This window comes from Lynx canadensis, chromosome B2 (assembly GCF_007474595.2).
Source record: "Lynx canadensis isolate LIC74 chromosome B2, mLynCan4.pri.v2, whole genome shotgun sequence".
NCBI classification, from domain to species: Eukaryota; Metazoa; Chordata; class Mammalia; order Carnivora; family Felidae; genus Lynx; species Lynx canadensis.
This window is the reverse complement of record NC_044307.1, coordinates 91,452,142-91,477,936: the sequence shown is the minus strand read 5'-3', so window position 1 is coordinate 91,477,936 and position 25,795 is coordinate 91,452,142. Positions and strand designations below refer to the sequence as shown.

Below are 25,795 nucleotides of genomic sequence, written 5' to 3'. Positions count from 1 at the left end.
TTAGGACTCAGCCAGAACTGAACTAGTTTTTTTCAGTATTCACATTGTTTCACCATAGACAGACCTGTTTGTTTTGACTTCTCTGATTTATAATCCCTGCTTTATTTGGGTTTTGATGTTTTTATCGTTAATAACTTTGTCTTTAAGAAAAGTATGAATCAAAATGTATGTTGGACAGGAGCAACTTGCAAAGTGTGGTTTAGGGAAATTGGTAATCCATTACATTTTTTGAGTTGTAAAAGAAATAAGATTTTACTATAAAGAAGTGAGGAATCAAAACTGAGGGTAGAAAGCAGTTTATAAGGCAGTGACTGGAAAGGGGGGGGTCTCAGCAGACATTAGGTGTTAGCAATGTCTAGATATTCTGTCTATATAACTAAGGCTTTGCATTTAGAATAATAAAGGGCTGTTGTGTATTGGATGTGGCAGGAGATTTTTCAGGAGTATTTATGAAAAGTAGCTATCTTGAAAATTGCAAATTTCAAAAAAGTTTGGAGCTCCATGTCCCATAAATTGGCTAACAGGATAATTGGGAACAGCTCTCTGCTGAAAATATTAGAAAAACTGTAAAATATAAAATTTGTTTAACTACATCAGAGTCTACCAAAGCAAGAAGAATGGGATCAAGATCTGGAAGCAGACATAAACTCAGAAAATGTGATCCTGGCATTTGGGCCACTTTTTCCTAGAGGTGACTGTCCATTCCAGAAGAGGAAGCTGGATGGAGAAGAGGAGAATGAGAAGATGAGAAGAACTTTTGACAGATTTAAAGGACTAAGATGACAAAGATGATTAAAATGGCCAAAAGAGAAAATAGAAAATCTGAATATTTGACTTAAAGAAATTGAATCTGTAATTAAAAACCTGCATATAAAGAAATTTGTATGCCTTGATAGCTTGACTGGAGAGTGTCATAATGTCATTTAAAGAGACATGAGGTTATTGTAGATTAAAGAAGGTTACAGGCATATAATAATTAAATGTAATGTACTGTCATTGGTTGAATGCTGAGTCAGAAAAAAGTAATAAAGACATTTTGGGGACCATTGTAGAAATTTGAATATGTAGTCTGGATATCATTAGGTGAGATTAGATCTGAGGTGAGTCAGGATATCCTAAATCTCAGGAGATGCATACTGCAATGTTTATAGTGAAATGTCATGAAGACTGCTGTGTACTGGCAAATGGATCAATAAAAAAAAATACATATGAAATGTGTGTGTGAGAGAGAACACGAATGCACATGAGTGCACAAAATATTACTTAATGGATTAATAAATAGTGACATGTGGTGTGATTCATGTAATAAAGGTTTAAAAATCACATTTAGTAGATGAAGAAAAACTTTTTAATATCTAAAATGCAATTATAAGAATTCTTAGCAACTAGGAATAGAACTTTCTTAACTTGATAAATTATATACATTTAAAAAGCCTAGATCAAACATCTTATGCAATGATGCATTGTTAAAAAACTTCTCCCTTAAAACAGGAAATGAAATAACAATGCCAATCACCATTTGTTTTTCTCATTGTACTGAAGGTCCTTGCTAATAAGGCAAGAAAGAGTATAAAGATTGATAAAAACTGCCATTATTCACATAATTCTATCTTTAGAAAATGAATTTATTAGGAAGGTCAATATAAAAATCAATTTTATTTCTTCTTACTAGCAGCAAATTTTTTAAAATGCCATTTACAAAAACATTAAAAGTCATCAAATATCTAGAAGTAAATTCAACAAAAGATGTGCAAGATTTCCTCATGGGAAACTGAAATATTGAGAGAAATTAAAGAAGACCTAAATAAATGGAATAATATACAAAGGATTGGAATACTCATTATTATAAAGATACCATTTTTACTCAAATGACCTCCAGATTCAGTGCAATCCTAATCAAAATCTCTGCAGGTTTGTGTTTGAGGATGTGCATATGTATGTGGAAATTGACAAGATAATCTGAAAATTATATGGAAATTCAGAGGCAAAAAGCGGCCAAGTCAACCTTGAAAAATAGAGGGAATGGACTTATTATAAAGATTAGTAAACTAGACAGATGTTGGTCTAAGGATAGGCAAATAGACCAGTGGGATGGAATAGAGTCCAGAAACTGACCCACAGATATAGGGCTCTTTCTTTACCATGAACACCATTAAGTAGTGAAGCATGGTTGTTTTTTCAGTACATGGTGCTGGGTCAACTGTATATGCATATGAAAAAATTATACCTGTACAGATAATTCTAAGCAGCTTATAAAATAAAACATGAGGCTCAAAACAAGTCTTCTAAAGAAGAATATCTTCATGATCTTTATGGAAAATTATATTAAGTAGTAAACAGAAAGCCTTCCTAAAGGGAATGACTGGTAAATTGAATTACATTAAAACATATTTTTTTATTCTTTGAAAGTAAAAAGGCAAGTCACAGAGTAGGAGAATATAGCTTCAATATATATGACCCCAAAGAGAGTTTGTATCTACATTAATTATGAACTTATACAAATTAATAAGAAAAGGTAATCCTATATAAAAAGGAGCAAGAGCCTTGAACAAGCACTTTGCAGATGTAGAAGATAATTGAATGGCTAGTAAACATAAAAAGGTGTCCAACCTTATTGGTAATCAGAGAGATGCCACTAACGTGCACTGATAAGAATGGTTAAAATTTAAAAGAACAACATACATACCAATTGTTGGTCAGGTTCAAGAATGTGAAATAAGAATTTGCATGCATTGCTGGGTAGAGTTTAAATTGGTATGGCTGCTTTGAATAACAATATCTGCTGTTGTTGGACAAGTGAAATTTTAAGTTTTGCTATATATATCATCCAGTAATATACATATATCCAGTATATCCAGTAACAGTTCCTGCACATATATACAAAAGACCAATGCATTTATGGCAACATTATTTATAATAGCTTTAAAGTGGAAACAACCCAGTTCACTGTTAAATAGTGGGACATAGATAAATTATGATATGTAGACTACCTTATACCAATAAGGAACTAGAATTGTACATGTAACATTGTAAATGAATCTTACAGTGTTGAGTGGAAGCAGCCAAACACAAAAGGACAGGATGATAATTGTGTTTATATGAAGTTGAGAAAACTAGGCCCGATTAATCTCTGTTTCAGAAGTCAGGATAGTGGCTACTTTTGAGGAAGCAGGTAATGACTGGGGTGGACTTCGAAGTTTCTGGGGAGCTGATTATCTCTTTCTGGAAGTAGTTTTCCAAATTACATAGGTACATTCATTTTGTGATAATTCTTTGAGCTGTATGTGTACTGTATATGTTCTTGTTTTATTCAATAAAAATATGGCTTTTATCTTATCATTTTTCTTGAAATATTTCAGACTGATAAAAATAAAAACATAACAAATACCTGTGTATTCACGATTTAGCTTAACACTTGGCTGTCTTCAGTTTTTCTGTTTTAAGAAATAAAAAGGATGTGGTCAGAACTCGTTGTGAATACTGCTCAGCCTTTGGTAACCAGTATCACAAATATAATAAATAAATTTGTATTTATTATTCTCATGCCTATTTTTATTACATATTTATACATTCATAAATATGTATTAGGAATATATTTAGCTCAGATATCAAAGCCTACTGTGGTAACAGACCAAGTGGGTTTATGTTTTATCTCACAAACTCCCTCTGTAGGATTCAGCAACTTGGTAATAGTAGAGCCCAAGACTGCTAATAGCTTGCCTTTTCTTCATGTTTGTTGCTTTTTGTTCACCACGTGCTCCACATCTAGCCATCACATCTGTGCACTAGACATCTTTAATTTTTTGAGAGTAGAGTAGTATGTTGTTAGATTTTCTGATAATTGATCAACCTTTGCATTTCTGAATACTACTTGCCTGTAGTTCTTTTTTTTTTTTTTTAGATATGTGGATAGATCCAGTCAGTTAAAATGTTGTTTAGAATATTTACAACTATTTTGATTCAGTATTTTTTGTTTTGTTTTCATAATATTATTTTCCTATAGTTTAGGATGGTTTGAAGTTATGAGTTAATAGATGTACAAATTCGGTTCTTTCCTTTGTTGGTGAGTGGCTAGTTAATACCACTAATCCTATTTCCTCGTCTGTAACAGTGATGGTAATTCTTATTTTTGTGTAGTTGTGATGTGAAGCAAGACTGCAAAGTGTCTAAAGTAAAGCTTGGTAAACATCTGTTAGTGAATAATTTTATTATAACCTACATGTACCAGTAGCTATTGGTAAACAAATAGTTGTTCTTTGTAGTTAAATGTTATGACAGATGTATGTGCCCAGTGATGTGGTGTTACAGAAAGTGCAGGAACAGTGCTTGGGTAAGTCAGGAAGGGATTCATGGAGAAGGGCAGTTGGGGCAGATTTAGATTTTGTTGTAGATGTTCAGGTCAGAGTTGTTATATTTATGTCTGTTTCACCACAGAAATTACAAAATGGAAGAGCTGAATAACTTAATGACATCATAGATGACTTTGCAAATGTATCAACTGTATAAACAGGAAGCTCAGATTACTTGAGAATATGGCAGAACAACTATAAATTGAATGGACATTGTAGTAATGGCAAGAGTTGGAAATAGGATCAAATTTTTACAGTTTATGAAGTTTATCAGTATATTATTCTTTATTTACAAATTGTTATTTGTAAGTAATTTACACTGCATTCCTTAGTAGAGGCGTTTTTAAGGTACAGTTGATTTTCTTTATAGTATTGTCGAATATATTACTAAGCATCTGATAAATGGATACAGAACTGAAGAAAAACTTTACAGCACCTGTTTTTTGTTTGTTTTGTTTTTTAATTTTTTCTCTTGGATGTTAAAGTTTAAAATGCCAGTTAGATCTCAGGGAGGTATGTGATTTGCTCAAAGGTACAGTTTATTTCCTTAGTGATGTTCAAAATAATGGTTTCACTATTATAAATGAAATTGACAATTTTATATGAACTTGAGATTTTGATGTTACCTGGTTGCTTGGGAAGTCAAGTTGTAATTTGATGCAGGATTTTATAGTACTAGAAATGATAATATAGTGGCTGGATGCTGACTTGAAGTCTACACTGTAAGATAAGTATTCACATTTTGTAATTAATAACACAAAATTAAATGGCTGACTTTAAAACATGGGGAAGTGCATTGGACTATTTTTAGTCTCTTGTACTCTTCTTTTTCTCTACCAAGTATGTTTCTCTGTTTTCCTTTATTTGCTCACCCTGAAGGCAATGATTTCTATATAAGTGTAGACTAATCTTAACATTTAAGCAAGTCCTTCAAGTTATTGAACATTTCTTGAATACTGTGCCTACTTAATGTGAGGTTTTGTTGTAGGTGCTTTGATGTAGTTACACTCTTAAATGAAATCCATTATATTAAATTGTATTACTTAGGCAATTTTAAATTTGTCTCACATAAGTTGTTCCATTTATTCCCCCAAAAGCATATGGTAAATGGTTATCTGTATTTATTATAAATTTGATAATTTGGTAATTTGAAAGATGGTATAATGCAAAAACAAATGATCCTGCTCTTATAGTCTTAGTATGTTATTTAATCTCATGTATCTGAGTTTCTCTGTAAAATGAGGAAAATACTTGCAAGATTCATTTTAGACAATTTTAGATACTGTGCTTGTTAAAAAGCACACCAACAGAGACTGGAAGGGAATATGTAAAGGGAGAGATGTGATTGGGGAATGTAATAGTATATGATTAAGTTGAATCCTTATTTTTGTACCTTTTTAAATGTGATGCTATCCTAGGAAAGTTTATAGCACAAATATTTTACATATTTGTAAAAAATTATAATTACCAGTTAAAAAATCAGTTAGCTAATCTCCATGCAAATATAACATGTTTATAGTAGCTGGGCTATGTTGCTGATAATAACAAATGGAATGAACTTAAGGTAACACTGATGCTGGGTTATAATATTATGGTATTTACAATTGCAGATCAAGTGTTCAGTAAAATGAACACTTAAAGTTTTGTATAACATGAAAAAGTAAATTTGACTGTTTTGAACATTTCAATATTAAAATATAAACATATTTATAAAATATTTTCTGCTAAACATTGAAGATTTAACTGATCAAGGAACTCATTTGTTAACTTGGAAATGCAAGCAGTTGATGGATATTTTTATTCAATTTTCAATTTAAAAATTTCTTATTCTGTTTTAGGAATTCCCCAGCTACTGTGGTGTAGGTTATTTGTTAAAAGTTATAATTTACAACCCTGTAATTCTCAGTATTAAAAGTATTTAGTATTAGAAGTAAATTTTGTATTGAGAATCACTTATGATTATAGTCATCACTCAACTCTGATTTTAAAAATTTGTTTTGTTAATCAGTTACCAGTTATATCTTTACAGTTTATTGTACATTTCACATCTTATTTTCTCTCAGTGTAACTGAAGTAGGAAGGGCAAGTATTTATTACTAATATAGAGTATTCTAATAACCCTCTAAGCATCATATCTCTTTAAATGTGTTGCAGTTGAAGTGCCAGGTGATAGAGCCAGTTTTCTGATTTACAGTCTATCTTGTTTAGTGTTTTATGATAGAACATTTGATACTCAAATGGTTGAGTATCTCGACTAGCTTTCTTAAAGGTCTGGAGATACTAAGTTTCATTCAAGCTTTTGAGAGTTGATTATTTAGTGTATATCTTATTCTTTACTGATATTTTATCTTGACACAACTAAACTTACTAACATCCGCCTAGAAAGATTAGGACAGGCAGTGGTGTAAAACAAAAGACTTGAAGATTTGGGAGCTAATGTTAACTGTTCAAGAGTTTTAGCCTACGAAATCATTTAAAAGTTTATCAGTTTTACATTGTACATAAAATATGAGTACTACACTGTACATAAAAATAAAGAGGTTATTTGTGAACAAATTTAATTTTCAGTACGGTGTAAGAAAAGGACTACTTTTTACAAGTTTACACTCCAGAAGCGCACCACACATGTTTTCTGAGGTCTCTCCACGTGGCGCAGTTATTTGTGCACTGGTTCAGCTAGTTGATAGAGAAGCGCTTAGGTTTCCTGTCCGTTTCCCTTCTAATGCCATTTCTATTGAGGGGTGGTGGGGCCTGCCAGACCAGTGACAGGCCAGACATCCAGCTGCATTCACTTTCTTCAGATGTTTTCTCCATGTTTTTCAAATACCTTTCATGTAGTTTAGTCACCAAAAGATCTGAGTGCTGGCTTCATGGGTGGGCAAGTGTTAGTAAACTATTGTGGCTCCTTTGTTGCTGCCAGCGTGAGGCCACAGTTCTCTCCTCCAATCCTGAGCTACCTTCTCATCGGGGTGGTCGGCCAACGGCCAGCGTCCTATGATGACTACGTCATCACGTGCGGACTGTATGCGCTGGAAGTCGTGTCGCGTCTCTGGGCACGGAAAACACGCGTGCGCGGTTGCTGCAAGGCAGCGGGGCGAAAAGTTGGCCTTGTGTGTTTTAGTGCCCCAGAGAAGTCCATCGTTTTCAAAATGCAGTACTCTCTTCGTTGGAAAGCCAACAGTAGCCATAAATGGTGTTTGCTAATGTTTCTCCAAAACAAACTCCCACACTCCTGAATATCGCGGTGCTTGTTCACTTTTTAGAAACCACTTGGTGGTGCGAACATGTGTCTTACTCAAAGATACACTGGAGTAGGTTGTACGGGAGAGTGAATAGTTAGGCAAGGGTATTAACGTTTATGAAGCAACATTATCCAACGTAGAGAGGGGCGCCTGGGTGGCTCAGTTGGGCGTCTGACTTCTGCTCAGGTTGTGATCTCCTGGTCCATGATCATGTTCGAGCCTGGTGTCAGGCTATGTGCTGACAGTTCAGAGCATGGAGCTTGCTTTGGATTCTGTGTCTCCCTCTCTTCTCTGCACTTCCCCTGCTCGCACTCTCAAAAATAAATAAACATTAAAAAGATATTTTAAAGACTGTGTGTTTTGGGGAAATAGATATTACCAATGCTCATTTAAAAATTTGAAACCCTGGGGGCGCCTGGGTGGCGCAGTCGGTTAACCGTCCGACTTCAGCCAGGTCACGATCTCGCGGTCCGTGAGTTCGAGCCCCGCGTCGGGCTCTGGGCTGATGGCTCAGAGCCTGGAGCCTGTTTCCGATTCTGTGTCTCCCTCTCTCTCTGCCCCTCCCCCGTTCATGCTCTGCCTCTCTCTGTCCCAAAAATAAATAAACGTTGAAAAAAAAAAAAAAAAAAAAAAGAAAAAAAGAATAAAAAAAAAAAAAAAAATTTGAAACCCTGAAAAAATGTTTTCGATTTTTATTTCTAAGAGCCTGTAGTTATTTTCTTTTTCTTCAAATGTGGACTCATAACTTATCTTTTCTCTGATACCATGAAGATTATTTTCTGGTAAGATGTATGGATCCACTGCATTATATTTAACGAATGCAGTATATGCCTGTAGCATACTTTAACCAGAGATGTAATAATGGTATATAAATTAATTCCATTTTTGGTAAGAAATTAAGACTATTCTCTCATTTATTTATTTCCTAAAGTGATTTATCATTTATTTAGTAAAGGAGACTTAGGGATAAATCTACTTTCTGGGACTTTATAGGGAGTCATTGTGGTGTAGTAGAAGAACTTTGTTTAGGAGTTACAAGACTGCTCTGAATCTTGTTTAATAAGTAAATACCTGTTTGATCTCTCCCAAATTATTTATCTCTGGGTCTCCATTTTAGCATCTGTAAGATGAAGCTAATTTTGTTAGGAAAGATTGAGATAATTTAATGGAAAAGTTCTTAGTAAGTTTAAGAAAAATCCCAAGGTGCAAAATATTTTTACAAAAGAATACATGTTTACATGTTAGATATAAAGTAAGTTTGAAAATGAGAGTTCATTTTTATTCAGACCTCAGTAGTCCCAGCCCTGTTGAATTATTTGTAGAATTATCACAATTCCTAAATGATTCAAAACCCAAGTTCTCTAAGCATCATGTATAGACTAAGTAAAATGTAGATAAATGTTATTCAATTAATTAATTTTAAGCATTATTTAATTTATAGAAGTTTTTAGTCATGTATTTTCCTAAATAATAAAAGATTAATTATATGTCCCATACTGTTTTGTAAATTCTTTATAATCACACAAGTAGACTTTATACTTGAAGAAGTCAGAAATAATAGCCATTGTAAAATTACTTTCACTCCTAAATTATTAGTCTTCCACACGCCTGTGTAAGCATCAGATAAATTACTGAGGCAGTGTGGTATAGTGTAAAAACACTAGCCTGATATCACTGAGGCCTGGGTTTAGGTTAATTCAACAAATTTGTATTGAGACACCTGTTTTGGGGTATGAGCAGTGACAGAGTACATCACTGTATCAATATTCATGCTCACCTTGAAAGAGGCAGTTAAGCTGGATTCTGAAACATGGGTAAAATTCCAACAATTAGAGGCCTTGGGGAAGGTTACATAAAGGTGTGGAGACAGGCATAGAATAGGACAGGACCTGGTTTTTGGATGTTAAGAAATTCTGAAGTTGGAAATTAATAATGGCGAATGAGGATGGGAAAAAAGGATGGAGTCAGCTCCTGGGGTGACTTGAAAACAAAGTGTAGAAGTTTGGATTGAATATCAAGCTGTACTAGACTGCTTAAGATTTGTGATCAATAATGATTGTAGCAATGTTTTCAGGAAGATACTAGTATTACATTACTAACTTTATTCCTTAAACTCAGACACACTGATTTTGAGGTCTTCTGAAGATTAAAATTATTTTTTTCTGCTCTCAGGCTATTCTTTGAATTCTATGACACAAATATAGGTTCTTTCCTTCTTTTATTTGGGAAAATCAGTGATGAGAAATTTATGCTTTAAAGAAATAGTGGCAGCTCCTTTACTTACTCTTACTTTGGTAAGGAATTTACTTCTGGCCTTTAAACAATGGATTTTTTAAAAATGTTTTGTAATATTGGCTAAGTTTATTTGAAAAGATTCTATTATGTCCATCCTTGATATTATTAAATGTTTTTGAGTGAAAACTATATAAATCTATTTCTTGCCATCTGAGATTCACAGTACAAATTGGAAAGGAGTTACAGATCTCCTGACATTTTGTTCTAGCTCCAAAAGTCTATAATTCAGATGTATTTTAAACCTTATTTGGGTTTATTTAACCCACGAAAACTGTTCAAAAAAATCACTTTTAAGTAAGTTTTTACGTAACACCTCAAGTTGTTTTCAGAAAGAGGTAAAGAGTTGTTACTAGCGGGTTTCTCCTTTTTAGATGGAGAATGACTACGGATAATGATTTATTGACCTAATATTTTTCTTTGGGAATTTGGGAATAGACTTACAGGGATTTTTCTGCTCCTAAATTGGTTATCTTTATCAGTATACTTTCACTGTTGGAAGTACCCAGAAGAATATTGGTAGTTTTTTTGAAGACAGTAACTTGAACTGTGATTCATTTGAGCTAATACTGTTTTTTTCATTTTCGAATAGTTGGAATAGATAATGGTAAAGAAGCAATTGAAAGTGCGGCTGCATTTCTCTTCAAGACATTTCACTTGAAGGACTCTGTCGGTCACAAGGAGACAAAGGCTGTCAAACAGATGTTTGGTCCTTTTCCATCATCATCTGCCACTGCAGCTTGTAATGCTACTAATCGAATTATTTCTCGTTTTCGTCAAGACAATCTTACTGCTCTTATCCAGATGACAGAAGAAGAATATGGTGATAGAGTTTTATTTGGTAAAAATTTAGCATTTTCATTTGACATGCATGATTTGGACCACTTTGACGAACTGCCAATAAATGGTGAACCCCAGAAAACTATAAGCCTTGATTATAAGAAGTTTCTGAATGAACATTTTCAGGAGCAGTCTACACCAGAGCTCAAGCCTGTGGAAAAAACAAACGACTCCTTTTTGTGGTGTGAAGTTGAGAAGTACTTAAATGCAACTTTAAATGAAATGGCTGAAGCAACAAGAATAGAAGATCTTTGCTGTACCTTATATGATATGCTTGCTTCTGTTAAAAGTGGTGATGAACTTCAGAATGAGGTATAGTTGAAGTTATTGAAGTTTTATATTAATGTGAATTACTTTAGTAGCCTTTTAAAACATGGATAGTTAGCAAAGATGGTTTAATATTGTGCTGCTATAAATACGTAGCCAAATGGCTTATATAGTAGGCATGCGTGTCTTTCCACTTAGTAGTTATAGGAGGACTGTGAGTGTGATGAATAGCAGAAGACTCCGAGGACAAGGTGTTAAGATGTCCTCTTGTCCTGGTTATTGGGACAGTCCTGGTTAAATCTGTTGTCCCATTATAATAACCAGTAGGGCCCCTTCTTCAAAAAGTGTATAGGTTTAAATAATAAGTCGTATGGCTACTCTACTAAAAAAGGTTAATGTTTGTATATTGTTTTAGATTTCTAAGAGTTCTTTGATGAAAATTTAATTTCAAAATATTAGACATTTAATATATTGAATGACTTACTGATTTAGAAAAATATTTTTCACTAGTTTCTATGTTTGAAAGAATAAGCTTTGAAAAACAGACTGATCCAGAAATAATTGGTCTATTTTGTATTATGGAGTAAAGAACTGTCTTAATAAGTTTTTTATATCACACAAAGGAAAATGTTATTTTAATTACTTTCTATGCCATGATTTAGTTATGTTACTCAAAATGATGAATTACAGCTACATAAAAGTTTATCTTAAGGTGTTGAGTTTTGCTTTCAATATTGGCATTATATTCCTTTCCTGTTATAAATTTAAAATGTCAATACAATTTTAATAGTGGATAAATTGGGTGAGTAACATTTTTAATGAATTAAGAGAAGTGGCATATTGTTGCACAAAGGACACAGGCTTTGAAATCAGGTAGTCCTTCCTTTCCCCCTTAAAATTGGTAGTAAGACTTTAGGTAATTGAATTTTCAGAGGCTGTTTTATTGTTGGGCTGTCTCCCAGGGCTATGAATGCAAAGATAATAGAATTGTTATAAACCTTAAATGAAATATCATATGTGAAATGGTGACTAGCATTTAGTGAATACTTATTACATGGTAGCTGTGATTATTGTTATTATTTAAAGAAATGTTTTTTTAACATTTATTATTGAGAGACAGAGAGAGACAGACCATTAGCAGGGGAGGGGCAGAGAGAGAGGGAGACACAGAATTGGAAGCAGGCTCCAGCCTCTGAGCTGTCAGCACAGAGCCCAACGCGGGGCTCGAGATCATGGCCTGAGCCAAACTTAGACGCTTAACGGTCTGAGCCACCCAGGTGCCCCTGTTATTATTATCTTAAATCACATGGAGTATCAGTCAGGAATACAGAAAAAAATACTAGTTATTTTTTCTTTTACAGAGAAAATTACTTAGCTAAACAGATATTGGAGGACTGAATCCATGGTAATGATATTATGACTTTAGGTTGGAAATAAGTTATTGTTATTGTATTGTTTTGTTATTGTATTGTTAGTTCTGTGATCAGTCTCATTTATCTTGACTTTTTTACAATTTAATTTATATTGGGGTGGTCTACCTTCATAAATGGATTTTTTTAACATTCTGAAAATAATAGTATTGTTTTAAAAATTGTGATTTATAAAGAAAATTCTATTGATACTTGCTTATCATAATTGAATACATAGAAGTTTTCTTATTATGATTATAGTAAACCAAAGATTATAAATGTATAACTAATTTTATTTTTGAGTTAGCCAAAAAAAAAAAAAAAACTATTCTATTCACTTCTGAATATCTACAGTGAAGTTTGTTATTTCTTATTTCCTTGCCACAGTTTTTAAGTAGTAATTGAATCTGATTGTTGGAGGGAGAATGTTTTTTAGTTCTTAAGATTTTTTTTTCATAGTCTACCTCATTACAAGGTCATACTGAATTCATGCATCTATCCATTCATATACTTGTATGCTTACCATATATGAAGTACAGTGCTAGTTATTGGACATAAAACGATGAATTAAGATAGCCACCTTTTCTCAGGAAATTAATTGTTCAGTAGGAGGAGACATATTATTAAGTAAGTGTACTCAAATACCACAGGTATTGTGATACTACAGCTGACCCTTGAGCAACACAAGGTATTAAGGGCACTGACCTGCTGCACAAAGGTCCACTGTAACTTTTGATTTCCCCTCCCCCCAGCAAACTTAACTACTAATAGCCTACTGTTGACTGGAAGCATTACTGATAACACAAAAAGTCAATTAATAACATATTCTGTATATGTATTGTATACTATATTCTTGTGATGAAGTAAGCTAGAGAAAAGAGAACGTTATTAAGAAAATCATAAGGAAGAGAAAATACATTTACAGTAATGTATTAATTGAGAAAAAAACCCACGTATAAGTGAACCCACACAATTCAAACCCGTATTGTTAACAGGTCAACTGTATATAGAGAGAAAATGAGGGGATAAAAGAACCAGTCATAGATTGTGTGGAGAGCTTAGTATGGTAGGCAAAGTATTCATAGAGGAGGTTAATCTTGAGCCAAGTCTTTTTTTTTTTCAATTATTTTTATTTTTTAATATAATTTATTGTCAATTTGGCTAACAGTGTGTAAAGTGTGCTCTTGGTTTTCAGGGTAGATTCCTGTGGTTTATCGCTTACATACAACACCCGGTGTTCATCTCAACAAGTGCCCTTCTCAATGCCCATCACCCATTTTCCCCTCTCCCCCACCCCCTCATCAACCCTCAATTTGTTCTCTGTATTTAAGAGTCTCTTATGGTTTGTCTCCCTCCCTCTCTGTTTGCAACTATTTTTCCCCCTTCCCTTCCCCATGGTTTTCTGTCAAGTTTCTCAAGATCCACATGAATGAAAACATTTGATATCTGCCTTTCTCTGACTGACTTACTTCACTCAGCATAATACCTTCCAGTTCCATCCATGTTGCTGCAAATGGCATGATTTCATTCTTTCTCATTGCCCAGTAGTATTCCATTGTATATATAAACCATATCTTATTTATCCATTCATCAGTTGATGGATACTTAGGCTCTTTCCGTAATTTGGCTATTGTTGAAAGTGCTGCTATAAACATTGGGGTACATGTGCCCCTATGAATCAGCAATCCTGTATCCTTTGGATAAATTCCTAGTAGTGCTATTTCTGGGTCATAGGGTAGTTCTATTTTTAATTTTTTGAGGAACTTCCACACTGTTTTCCAGAGTTGCTACACCAGTTTGCATTCCCACCAACAGTACAAGAGGGTTTCTACACATCCTTACCAGCGTCTGTTGTTTCCTGAGTTGTTAATTTTAGCAACTCTGACCGGTGTGAGGTGATATCTCAGTGTTGTTTTGATTTGTATTTCCCTGATAATGAGTGATGCTGAGCATCTTTTTATGTGTCTGTTGGCCATCTGGATGTCTTCTTTAGAAAAGTATCTATTCATGTCTTCTGCCCGTTTCTTCACTGGATTATTTGTTTTTCAGATGTTGAGTTTGGTAAGTTCTTTATAGATTTTGGATACTAATCCTTTATCCAAATCTTGAGGCAAGTCTTAAAATATACTAGATTTAACTTCTTCAAGTGGACCAGAAAGGTAGAGAACATATTTGAAATGTGAGCAAGAACATGGTGTGTTTAAAGAGCTGTAATCTATGTAGTGAGGGTGGAGATGTAAGAGGAATGTGGTTGAGAGACAAGTGGGGGTGGGAGGGGGGCGGCAGATGAGTAAGGGTCAGATAAAGTAAGGCCTTGTACACCTTGTTAAGGTGTACGGTTAGCCACTCTACAAACCAATAGATACACCTTGTATGGTCTGGTTTATTGATTTTTCAGTGTTTAATGGACAGTTTGACATGTACCAGTGGCTTGAATAGTGGAGTTTTAAATGATTCATCTGGTGTTTGTTTTTTTTAACTGTGAATGAAAATAAACAATTATTATGATAAGGTTTATTTTATAGGATAAGTTCTTCATAGTTTATATATTAGATCCCTTTCTGGGCAATTGTACTTTGTTATAGCAAATTTTCCTTATAATTTTGAAGTGATGCTTCAATAGAAAAATACTGTTTCATTACAATCACTCTTGACCAGTGTTATTTTCACTTTAAGGCGTGCTATACATTATGTGTTGTCTATTGACTTTTAAATTTCTCTCCTTTAAACCTGGAAAGAATGTAATTAAAAGAGTAATCAGTTTATGTGATAGCATGGTTAATTTCCATTTCTTTTTGAAGTTTTAGTTGACTCTGTGGAATAGTAATATTTAAATAACCATGCTCTGTGCTGTTGCTCTAGAAATTTAGCAGAACCATGGGAAACTATTTTTACATGTAATGTAAAAGGGGTATGTAAAAAACTATGTCTATGCTGAAGGCATTTTTCTTCCTTAACATAGGATTTCCCAGTTCTGAATTTAGTTTATTGACCTAACGACTGGTCAGTAAAGCAGTTTTTAAGAATTGGCTATTTAGGGGCGCCTGGGTGGCGCAGTCGGTTAGGCGTCCGACTTCAGCCAGGTCACGATCTCGCGGTCCGGGAGTTCGAGCCCCGCGTCAGGCTCTGGGCTGATGGCTCCGAGCCTGGAGCCTGTTTCCGATTCTGTGTCTCCCTCTCTCTCTGCCCCTCCCCCGTTCATGCTCTGTCTCTCTCTGTCCCAAAAATAAAAAATAAACGTTGAAAAAAAAAATTTAAAAAAAAAAAAAAGAGAATTGGCTATTTAAAGTTTATTTTCCCAAGACCTTTATGTTATTGTTGAACTAGTGTTGGAAGCATGGAAATAAAAAGTGTGTGCATATGATGACATTTACCACAAAGATTCAAGAGAGAGGTTCTAGTCTGAAACATGTGGAGAGAAATAATGCTAATGACAATAGTATTAACAATAATGGCAACATTTGAGTGCCTACTGTTTGACATAAGGCATTAAGTTAAATGCTTTATGTGCATCACTTCATGTAATCCTTAACAGCAGTGCTGGATTAAAAACTGTTAGAAACATGTCTAAAGCACTGAAAAGGTTACACTTGGAGACACTTCACTTCCCCGCCCATAAGTGATTAAACAGAAAAAAAATCATACTAAAGTGAATATAGAAAGTCTAATAAAATGTCTTTTGTACTAATTTATAGTTAAGGTGATGGCTTTTTCAAACATCAAATTCTTTAAAAAAGTTTTTTTTCATTGTTATCTCTGCTTTGCTGGTACTGTGTGTGTGTGTGTGTGTGTGTGTGTGTGTGTGTGTGTGTAAATTTCAGTTTGTTAACATACAGTCCAATATTGGTTTCAGGGTAGAATTCAGTGACTCATCACTTACATACAACAATCAGTGGTCATCAACAAATGCCCTCCTTAATCCCCATCACCCATCTAGCCCATCTCCCACCCGTCTCCCTCCATCAACCCTCAGTTTGTTCTCTATCATTAAGAGTATCTTATGGTTCATTTCCCTCCCTCCTATTCCCCCCCCCACCCCATTCCAATATGTTCATCTCTTTTGTTTCTTAAGTTTCACATATGAGTAAAATTATATGGTATTTGTCTTTCTCTGATTGACTTGTCTCGCTTAACATAATACAGTCCAGCTCCATCCATGTTGTTGCAAATGGCAAGATTTAATTCTTTTTTAATGGCTGAGTAATATTCCATTGTATATATATACCACAACTTCTTTATCCATTCATCATTTGATGGACATTTGGGCTCTTTCTATAGATGGCTATTGTTGATAATGCTTCTATAAACATTGGGGTGTTGGTACTTGAAGGAAATATTTTGTTGGCTTCATGTGTTATTGCTTATTAGGAGGATGTAGCTATTTTATGGAAATGTTAGGAAATTTCTCCAAGGTTACAAAATAGTGAATCCAGGATTAAATTCAGACATTCTATCTCCACTGTAGTGTATTTTCTTCACCAACAAATAAATCTGTACATTTTTCTGTATTTGGTGCTTTGAAACATAAAACATTTTAAAGATATTGAGGAATCTTTGGCATTTACTCTAATTCACAATTTCTTTAGAAACAGTGTTTTTCCCTTTTAGAAAGTTCCAAATATGGAATTGGCTGAAGAGAAAAGGATGAAACCTTATTAAAGATGAGTTTTAGTATTTCTGCAGATAATTAGTTACATTTGAAGTACTTATATGTATTTGTGACTGTTGTACTAATAAAATAGCTTACTTCTTAGATTTCCCAGTACCATCTCCTTTATATTCCGTACCCGGCACCTCTACGGGCTTTTCTTCTTTTAACCTCTCACTCCTGGTAATCTCTCTGTTAAGGCCACACTCGTTATAATTAAGCCTTAGAATTTGATTGAGCTGGAGAGTCTTTAACCTTCTTTATGCTCTTGAGATATACTTATTTTATATATTTATTTATTTAGAAAATATTCACTTTTCAAATGTTTATATATTTATTTTGAGAGACACAGAGAGAGAGCCCACACATGTGTACATGCCTGAACGGAGGAGTTGCAGAGGAAGAAGGAGAGAGAGACTCCCAAACAGGCTCCACTCCATCAATGCAGAGCCTGATAAAGGGCTTGATCTCAAAAACTGTGAGATCATGACCTGAGCTGAAGTCAGGAGCCAGATGCTTAACTGACTAAGCCACCCAGGTGTCCCTTTAAAATATTTATTTTAGCCATCAGCATTTTAGCATTTTAGCCATCAGAAGTAAATAAGACTTGAATGTTCCATGTTATTTTCTTCATGAGGACTCATCCTGATTGGTACAGATAACTTCCTGTTGTTGATGTTCCATAATCAGAATTGCAGCAATAGGTTTAGTCCTAGTGGGATCATATAATGAACTTTCAACAGAGACTTTACCTTTAAAAAGTAGTAACAGCAAGTCTACTATGTTTTCAGTGCCAATTATGTGTGGACCTGGACCAGGCTGTCTCTTTTGACATAACCAGTTTCTTCATAGTCCTGCATCGTAGCGGTAGAATCCTCTGTGTAAAGGTGGAAAACAAAACAAAGCAAAACTGAGGCCCATGTGTTTCCTAAAGTCATAAAGCAAGATATTGGTAGAAATTTGGGGACTTTTTCTGAGCCTAGGCCTGCTGTTCCATCTAGTATGCCATCAGATTCTTTGAAGAGAAGGCCACTGACTGATCAGACTCTTTGAACAAATTTCTTTTCTTACAAAGCCGGGTCAAATTCTGTCCCTGTTTGCTTACTTGTGGTTGACCATAGGCAGATTCCTAAGCCTTTATGAATGTCAGCTATTTATAAAATATTTTCTTAGAAATTTTGCTTTGGGGAATTGTGAGATAATATATATGAAGTACTTAGCGTAATGTTTCACAGATTATAGGCTCTCAAATGTTAGTTTCTTGTCTTTCATATTAATGAGCATCATAAATTTATGCATATCAAAGTTTTATTAGAGTGTATACACTATAGATCAGCATATAAAATTTTATCTATACCTTATAGAGATGTTTCAAGTAATAAAATAGCTTAAAGGCTAGGTCTTAATTCAGATAATTATTTTTACAACTTTTTTTTCTATTTTGCTTTTGTAAGTCTCACTAATCCTAAAGAAAATCTTTTTAATTAATTTTTTGAAATGAGTTCTGATTATCAGTCTTGGATAAGATAGAAAAGATGTTAATAGAAAAACACTTGAGAATATTGGACACCTATTAAAGATGTATTGGAGTATACATATCTTTTGGTACTCTTTCAATATTAAATGCTATTTGCAGAGTTATCAATGCTGATGTAAATATTGATAGAGTTATTGTGTAATCAGTTCTTAGGAAAAGTGAATTTTGAGTTGTATTGATATGATCATAGTTTGCTTTTGTGCATATGTGGCTTAGTCTTTATAGCATTTGTGATTTGACATTTGCTGTTAGCATTATCTCTTGACTCTTTGCAGATGGTGTTACTTGACCCATGCAAGTTCATTTCTGAATTTAACCCTGTTCCAGACATGTGCCTGATCCCAAGGAATAGGAGTTATTTGGTTAGATTGTCTTCTGAGGGAAGACTATATATATATTTTAATATGTATTTGCAGTATAAATGATTCCAACATTCTTTGAAATTTTGGTGTAGAATAATTAGCATGGATTAATACAGTGGTTCTTGGGAACATTTTGTTCTCAAAACTCCTTTACACTCTTAAAATTTACTGAGGACCTCTTAGAACTTTTCTTTATGTTGTTTATCAATATGTTCTATTGATGTATTAGAATGTATTATTAATACATTAAATGACTTAAGTATTATAAATTAATACTAAATCTATTAATATAAGAAAAATCTCTTATATTAATAATACTTAATCTGTTGTATTAATATAAGTAACATGTTTATGAAAAAAACTTTTCTAAAATAAAAACATAGTTTGAAGAATGGCACTGTGTTACATTTTTCCAAATTATTTCAATGTCTAGCTTAATAGAGGACAACTAGATTCTCATATGTGCTTCTGTATTCAGTCTGTTCTGAGGTACATTATGTAGCCTCTGCAAAACTCAACTCACTTTATTATACTCATGGGAGGATGAGAATGAAGGAGGCAAAATAATATTTTAATAAACTATTATACTAATATTAAATTTATTACATTAAATAATAATGTTATTTATTTTTAATAATAATTTTGACTCCATGGACCTCTTAAAAGGATCTTAGAGATTTCAGACCACACTTTGAGAACCACTGATTTAATGTATATACTACAATTTAACAAGGAGGATATACTGATGGTTTTGGTACCTAGAATACAGGATTTAAAATTTTATTGTGCTGAATGATACCATTAATGCTTTATGAAAAGATTTTTCATCTGTTTGATGTTGTACATTCTTCTTGGTAGCTTTAGCACTGCTGAACAGTAAGAAGGACACTGATATCAACCAGGTTGGAAATAAAATAGTGTCTTTTTAGTTATGAGGACCAACTATGTGTTACTTTTTCTGTAGTCTTTCCACCAGTGAACAGAAGAGCCCTTCCTCCAACCAACTTTGAACAGAGAGCTGTCACTGGGTGAAGTTATTATTTTAAGACATAGAGAATCTTTAGAGTCATAGAATTTTTCCATCCCATGTAGTATTTGTGGATCTAATGTTCCATCAAAATGATGGTGCCAGTATGATGAGGTCTACTTATTCTAATGAAGATTTTATATTTTTCAAAAGTCATCCTGTCCTTTTCTTGAATAATTCTTTCGTAATTTACTTGTTTTGTTGAACTCATTCCATTTCTGTTGTATCTGCCATTTCGTCCTGAATTTGTACAGTGAGGCAACAAAATTGTAGGTGTCTACTCTTTTATATGACTGTTTTAGACATATGACAGCAGTTACATTTTCTCTTCCTTACCTTTTTTTCTTTTTTTTTTTTTTTTTTAATTTTTTTTTTTTTCAACGTTTATTTATTTTTGGGACAGAGAGAGACAGAGCATGAACGGGGGAGGAGCAGAGAGAGAGGGAGACACAGAATCGGAAACAGGCTCCAGGCTCTGAGCCATCAGCCCAGAGCCTGACGCGGGGCTCGAACTCCCGGACCGCGAGATCGTGACCTGGCTGAAGTCGGACGCTTAACCGACTGCGCCACCCAGGCGCCTCAGCTTTTTTTTCTTTTAAATATAAAACTCTTTCAGTTTTCCTCTATGTTGACATTAATCCATTATCAACTTTGCATACAGTTGTTCAGTGCTCCATAGATATACCAGTATTGACTTGTATCAATACTTGACTTGTATCAAGCTTTCATCATCTTGTCTTAAAGGATATTACTTTCAGCTACTTTGCCAGTCTATAAACGGTTAACCTAATAATCTCATAGGAAAATGAATTAAGACTATTTTTTCATGACTTTGTTTAGTGAATCCTGTTCTTTTTTGTTGTTACATTACCATGTGTGAATTTTAAGCTTACAGTTAAGTAGTTTTCACAATCCATCATTTTTATCTTTTTTGTTTTCTTTTTTAAAATAAGGGAATTTTGCCTTTCTCTGGCACTTCTGTTTTTCTTCATTATTTCTCAGAGATAGTAGTGATTATACTTAAAATTCTTGCCTGTTTAATAGAAAATGGTATCTCAGTATTTAACTACATTTTGTATTACAACTGAGGTTACATTTTTTTTCATATACTTGGAGGCCTCTTACTCTTTTCTTGTGAGAATTGACAAGTTTTAATTTGATGAAGCTATTTTTTTATTTATAAGAAAATTTATAATGAGATTAAAAACATTTTTACAGATGTTTTAAGTGTTCAGATAGGCAAATCTATTCATCTTTTTACATAGGAATCTTCCTTTGGTGTTAGACTGCTTAGAAAGGCAATCCCTAAGACATGATTGAACCTCCCATGTTTTTGAACTTTTTTTTTCATTTTTAGCCTCACTGGTTTTTATAGAATGTTATTTGGATAAGATGTCTCTTTTCTCTGTATTTGATTTATGGACACATATCTAAATATGTCCATATTGCATACTCTAAAATGATATAGCCATTTTCTCCCAAGGGTTCTTGTCACTTCCACATTGTTTACTATTTTAGGTTTTTCCTTCCTATGTTCACTTAATAAATGGTGAAATTTTCATGAGGAAAAATCAAGAATGATTTGTTCTACTTTGAGCTGAATGTAAAATGGAGGCGAGCTCAAGATAAGTGAAGTATTTCACCTATTATGTCTGTTGAGTTACATAATCTATACTGGGAAGGCACTAGCTATATTTTATATTATCTTGGTTGTGTGTTTCTTTTGTTCCTCCCTGTATGGCTACAGTTGTTAGAGTGATGTTAGATGTTAGAATGACTGTGAAATGATAAAATTGGTAAATATAAATTTATATCCTTGTAACCAGGAATACTGTTAATTCCAGATAGGAAAATCCGGTTTAGCAGCTGCATTTGTTTAAAGAAAAAAAATTGTTTTTTCTTAACCAGTGGCTATTTCCTGCCTTATTTTTTGGCCACGTTTAGGTTTTAAATGTATATATTACTCCAATAAGAAAACAATAATGTCATACTTGATGATAAAATCCATTTGTTTTAGTTAAAAACACAAAACAAAAACCTATTGTAGGTGAATGAATGTCCCCCTGTTGGGCAAAACTCTATCCCCACTTGTTAGCAACTTGTAGTTAAACTCACAGTGAAGACTTTTAAAATACTTGCTGTTTCTAAGCTGTGGCAGTAACAGATTTCAAACCATTTTGCTCTTCATTGGAATGGTTACTCAAAGTGAGACATTTTGCCAAGCTTCATACTTGCTTTCTTATTTTCTGTTTGGCACTGTTTGAGTATGCATTCATTCATTCATTGTCTAATGTGTGTCAAATACTCTTAGGTTTTAGGAGACAAAAAGAAATCTAACAAAGTTTAATCAACCCATTCTCATTACCTTGTATTTAAAAGGGAAATGGAGCTCCCAGGTGGCTGGGTCAGTTAAGCGTCCAACTTTGGGCTCAGGTCATGATCTCGTGGTTTGTGAGATCGAGCCCACATCTGGCTGTCTGCTGTCAGCACAGAAGCTGCTTTAGATCCTCTGTCTCCCTAGCTTTTGCCCCTCCCTGCTCGCTTGCACGCTCTCTCTCTTTCAAACATAAATAAACATTAAAAAAAAAAAAAAAAAGGGATGAGGTGCCTGGGTGGCTCAGTTGGTTAAGTGTCCAGGTTCAGGTCATGATCTCATGGTTCAAGAGTTTGAGCCCCGCACTGGACTCTGTGCTGACAGCTCAGACCCTGGATCTTGCTTTGGATTCTGTGTTCCCCTCTATGCCCCTCCCCTGCCCACTCTCTTTCTCTCTCTCAAAAATAAGTAAACGTTAAAAAAGCAGAAATAGACAAGCAAATTATGTTTGGTATAGTGAATAGTATTATGACTAATTTGGGAGAGCACATACATTTTATATACTGAGAGATATCTATAATATATTGATATGGGAAATAAGTAAGATAATGTATTTTATTAGTAAAATAAAGGATAAATTTCTGTTCTAATATTTGAGATTAATAAAAACATTTTAGATATTTCAGTTGTCAGTTTATAAACATAAATGACTATAGATTTAGAAATTGCTCTGAGTGTTCACTTATTTAATATTTGATACATTAATTGTTCAGCTTTATATATATATATGCACATGTTTGCACACATATATACACATACATAATGGCTGTAAATTTGTTTAAGGAAATTAAAATCAGCGTGTTTTCTAAGGATCAGGCTATCAATTTGCCATGAAAATGTAAAGTAAGCTATTAAATATACAGTGGTACCTAACTGTAACCTTACACACATCTAATTAATTATAGCATGTGAGGAATAAATAGGTTCACATTTCAAGTAGTTTTAATTAAGTTATAAGTGACCATGGTTTTAGCTCTGTGTTAGATTAAGTACCTGTAAATAATGAATATTAGTTATTCTGAAAACATAATTAATCTAATTCTCTGCAATGCAACAACAATTTGCGTAATACATTTTTCTTGAGAGAAAAATAAATTCTAAATAAATGCTGTCCTAATTTTCATGGCTTTTTTTATGTATTTAAGATTTTATTTTGGAGTGTATGAATATTTAATAATCTTTTATGCCACAAACTAAGAATAATTTACAGTGTTATTAACACACTCTGCTTTATGTAATTATTCTAATACTCAATTCCACATGGACTGTTAATTCAAAGCTTTTTTCAGTTGCTTCACTTATAACATTTTGATTTATCATATTTCATTATTCTTAGTTTTTAATATGCACACCTTTTTCATTTGACATACAAATCTAAAATAGCTTATTATCTCAGAAGATGTTCTCTAAATTGAATATAGTTTTTCTTTAGATACTGTGCTTACTATAATATATAATGTATGCTGTTTAGTACATACAGTGGAGATGCAGGTACATCTTTAATTTTTAAAATGAGAGTATAATTAAGAAAGAAAACACCTGGGGGCGCCTGGGTGGCGCAGTCGGTTAAGCGTCCGACTTCAGCCAGGTCACGATCTCGCGGTCCGTGAGTTCGAGCCCCGCGTCGGGCTCTGGGCTGATGGCTCAGAGCCTGGAGCCTGTTTCCGATTCTGTGTCTCCCTCTCTCTCTGCCCCTCCCCCATTCATGCTCTGTCTCTCGCTGTCCCAAAAATAAATAAACGTTGAAAAAAAAAAATTTTTTTTAAAAAAAAAGAAAGAAAACACCTGGATTTGCTTTCATTTATGAGAATGTGAATGCCTCCTTTTCTTCTTGAGGCTTTATTACATGGGCACTGGTGCATTATATGGTTTTTCCGACCCTCCTGGTATGTTTAGAATCCCAGTCTGATTAGAGGATTTGTAAATTATGCTGTTTTAATACCTTACTTCATAAAATAAACTTCTGGAGCTTTCTTTTTCTGTTTTCAAACAGTTTCTATACGAAATGATTATCTCTTTCTCTGGCCTGTTGTCTTTTTGGAGGGCAGACTTTAATTAGCAATTCACATTTTACAGTAGTTGGCTTATTCAGATTTTTTATTAGTTAAATCAAGTTTAAAAATTATATATATATTTTATGGAACTAGCCATTTTATGTGAGTACTCAAGCTTTTAACTCTAAAGTTATTTATAATGTCTTGTATTTTAAAAAAAAGATGTTTACATTAGTTTTTAGTTGTATTGTCCCTTTCTTTCTATCTGCCTTTTCTCTATTTTCTCTTTATTATTAGGGGAATGTTAGTTTTGTTTTCAGAGAACCACTCTTGGGTTTGTTGTTCTTCTCTTTATTTTTCTCCCCACATATTGCTTTGTCTTTTATTAATATAGCATGTATTAGTTTTAAACAATAAGAGGTGTCAGTTTTCCAACCTTTAGATACATGAGGGTTGGGACAAGCTCCGTGACTTTCTAGTTACACCCAGTTATAACAGATGTATTTGTTTCACAATGGAAATGGGTTTCTTTAAAATTTATAATCTGTTTACAGCTACTTGTTTTCTTATGCTATCAGTAACAATCATGATAATATTTGAAATATTCTAAAAATATAAGGTGATCTCAAGGACATTTTATTGTATTTGAACAATAAGAGATCCCAGTGAAAAATTCCAAAAGAGATGTATATTTTATAACCTGATGACTAATGCTGATAGAAAATGATCTCATATTTATCTTTTTATTACTTGTTTTCTTCACGAAGATTCATTTATATATGTAAGGCATTTTTAAAAGGTAGTTTTCGTTTAAACCACAAGTAGGATAATCATTCAACTTTGCAAATATTTATCAACATTAAGAGAATAGTCACTTTGATAATAGGCATATAATTCTTTTTTTTTTCCTTGAATCCTATATCATCTTTTAAAAAAAAATAATGGACTTTTTAAAGACCAAGTTTTAAGCTTACAGAAAAATTAAGCAAAAACAATAGAACATCTCAATATACCCTCTTTCGTTTCATAAATTCTTTTTAATGGAAGCATCTGCTCTGTTGATCTCGGAGCTTCATAGTATTACTTATTGTAAAGTCCTCGTCACCACCTTTAAGGTCTTCTGGAATGACTTTAAGTTCCTTGTTGATTTTGTTGCCTATTGTTTTTAGGATAAAATTTCTTCATATGTTTTGGAATTTTAATTCTTATGCTGATGCCAATTTCTAATTTCTCTCCCTGTATCCCCCTACTCCCTGTCTTAAGATTTTTGCAGTAGCTGTGGCCCCTAGTGCCGTTTTGGTAGTAGTTATTTTCAGCCCCTCTCATGAACAGCACAGCACTATTCCCTTGTGCTGGCTTCAGCTAAGCCTAGCTCCCATGTTGCATGGGGCATTTCTCATTTAAACTATCCCAGGGAGCCAAACTCCTGACCATGCTGTCCAGAACTGGAACCC

General features: G+C 33.6%; 1 protein-coding gene across 1 annotated transcript in view; it reads left to right on the top strand.

The window, feature by feature from the left end:
• Positions 1 to 25,795, top strand: part of ASCC3 (activating signal cointegrator 1 complex subunit 3) — a 362,261-nt gene that overhangs the window by 27,327 nt on the left and 309,139 nt on the right. The window contains 1 exon segment of the mRNA XM_030317096.1: positions 10,476 to 11,035. Within this exon segment, the coding sequence (XP_030172956.1) occupies positions 10,476 to 11,035 (560 nt within the window).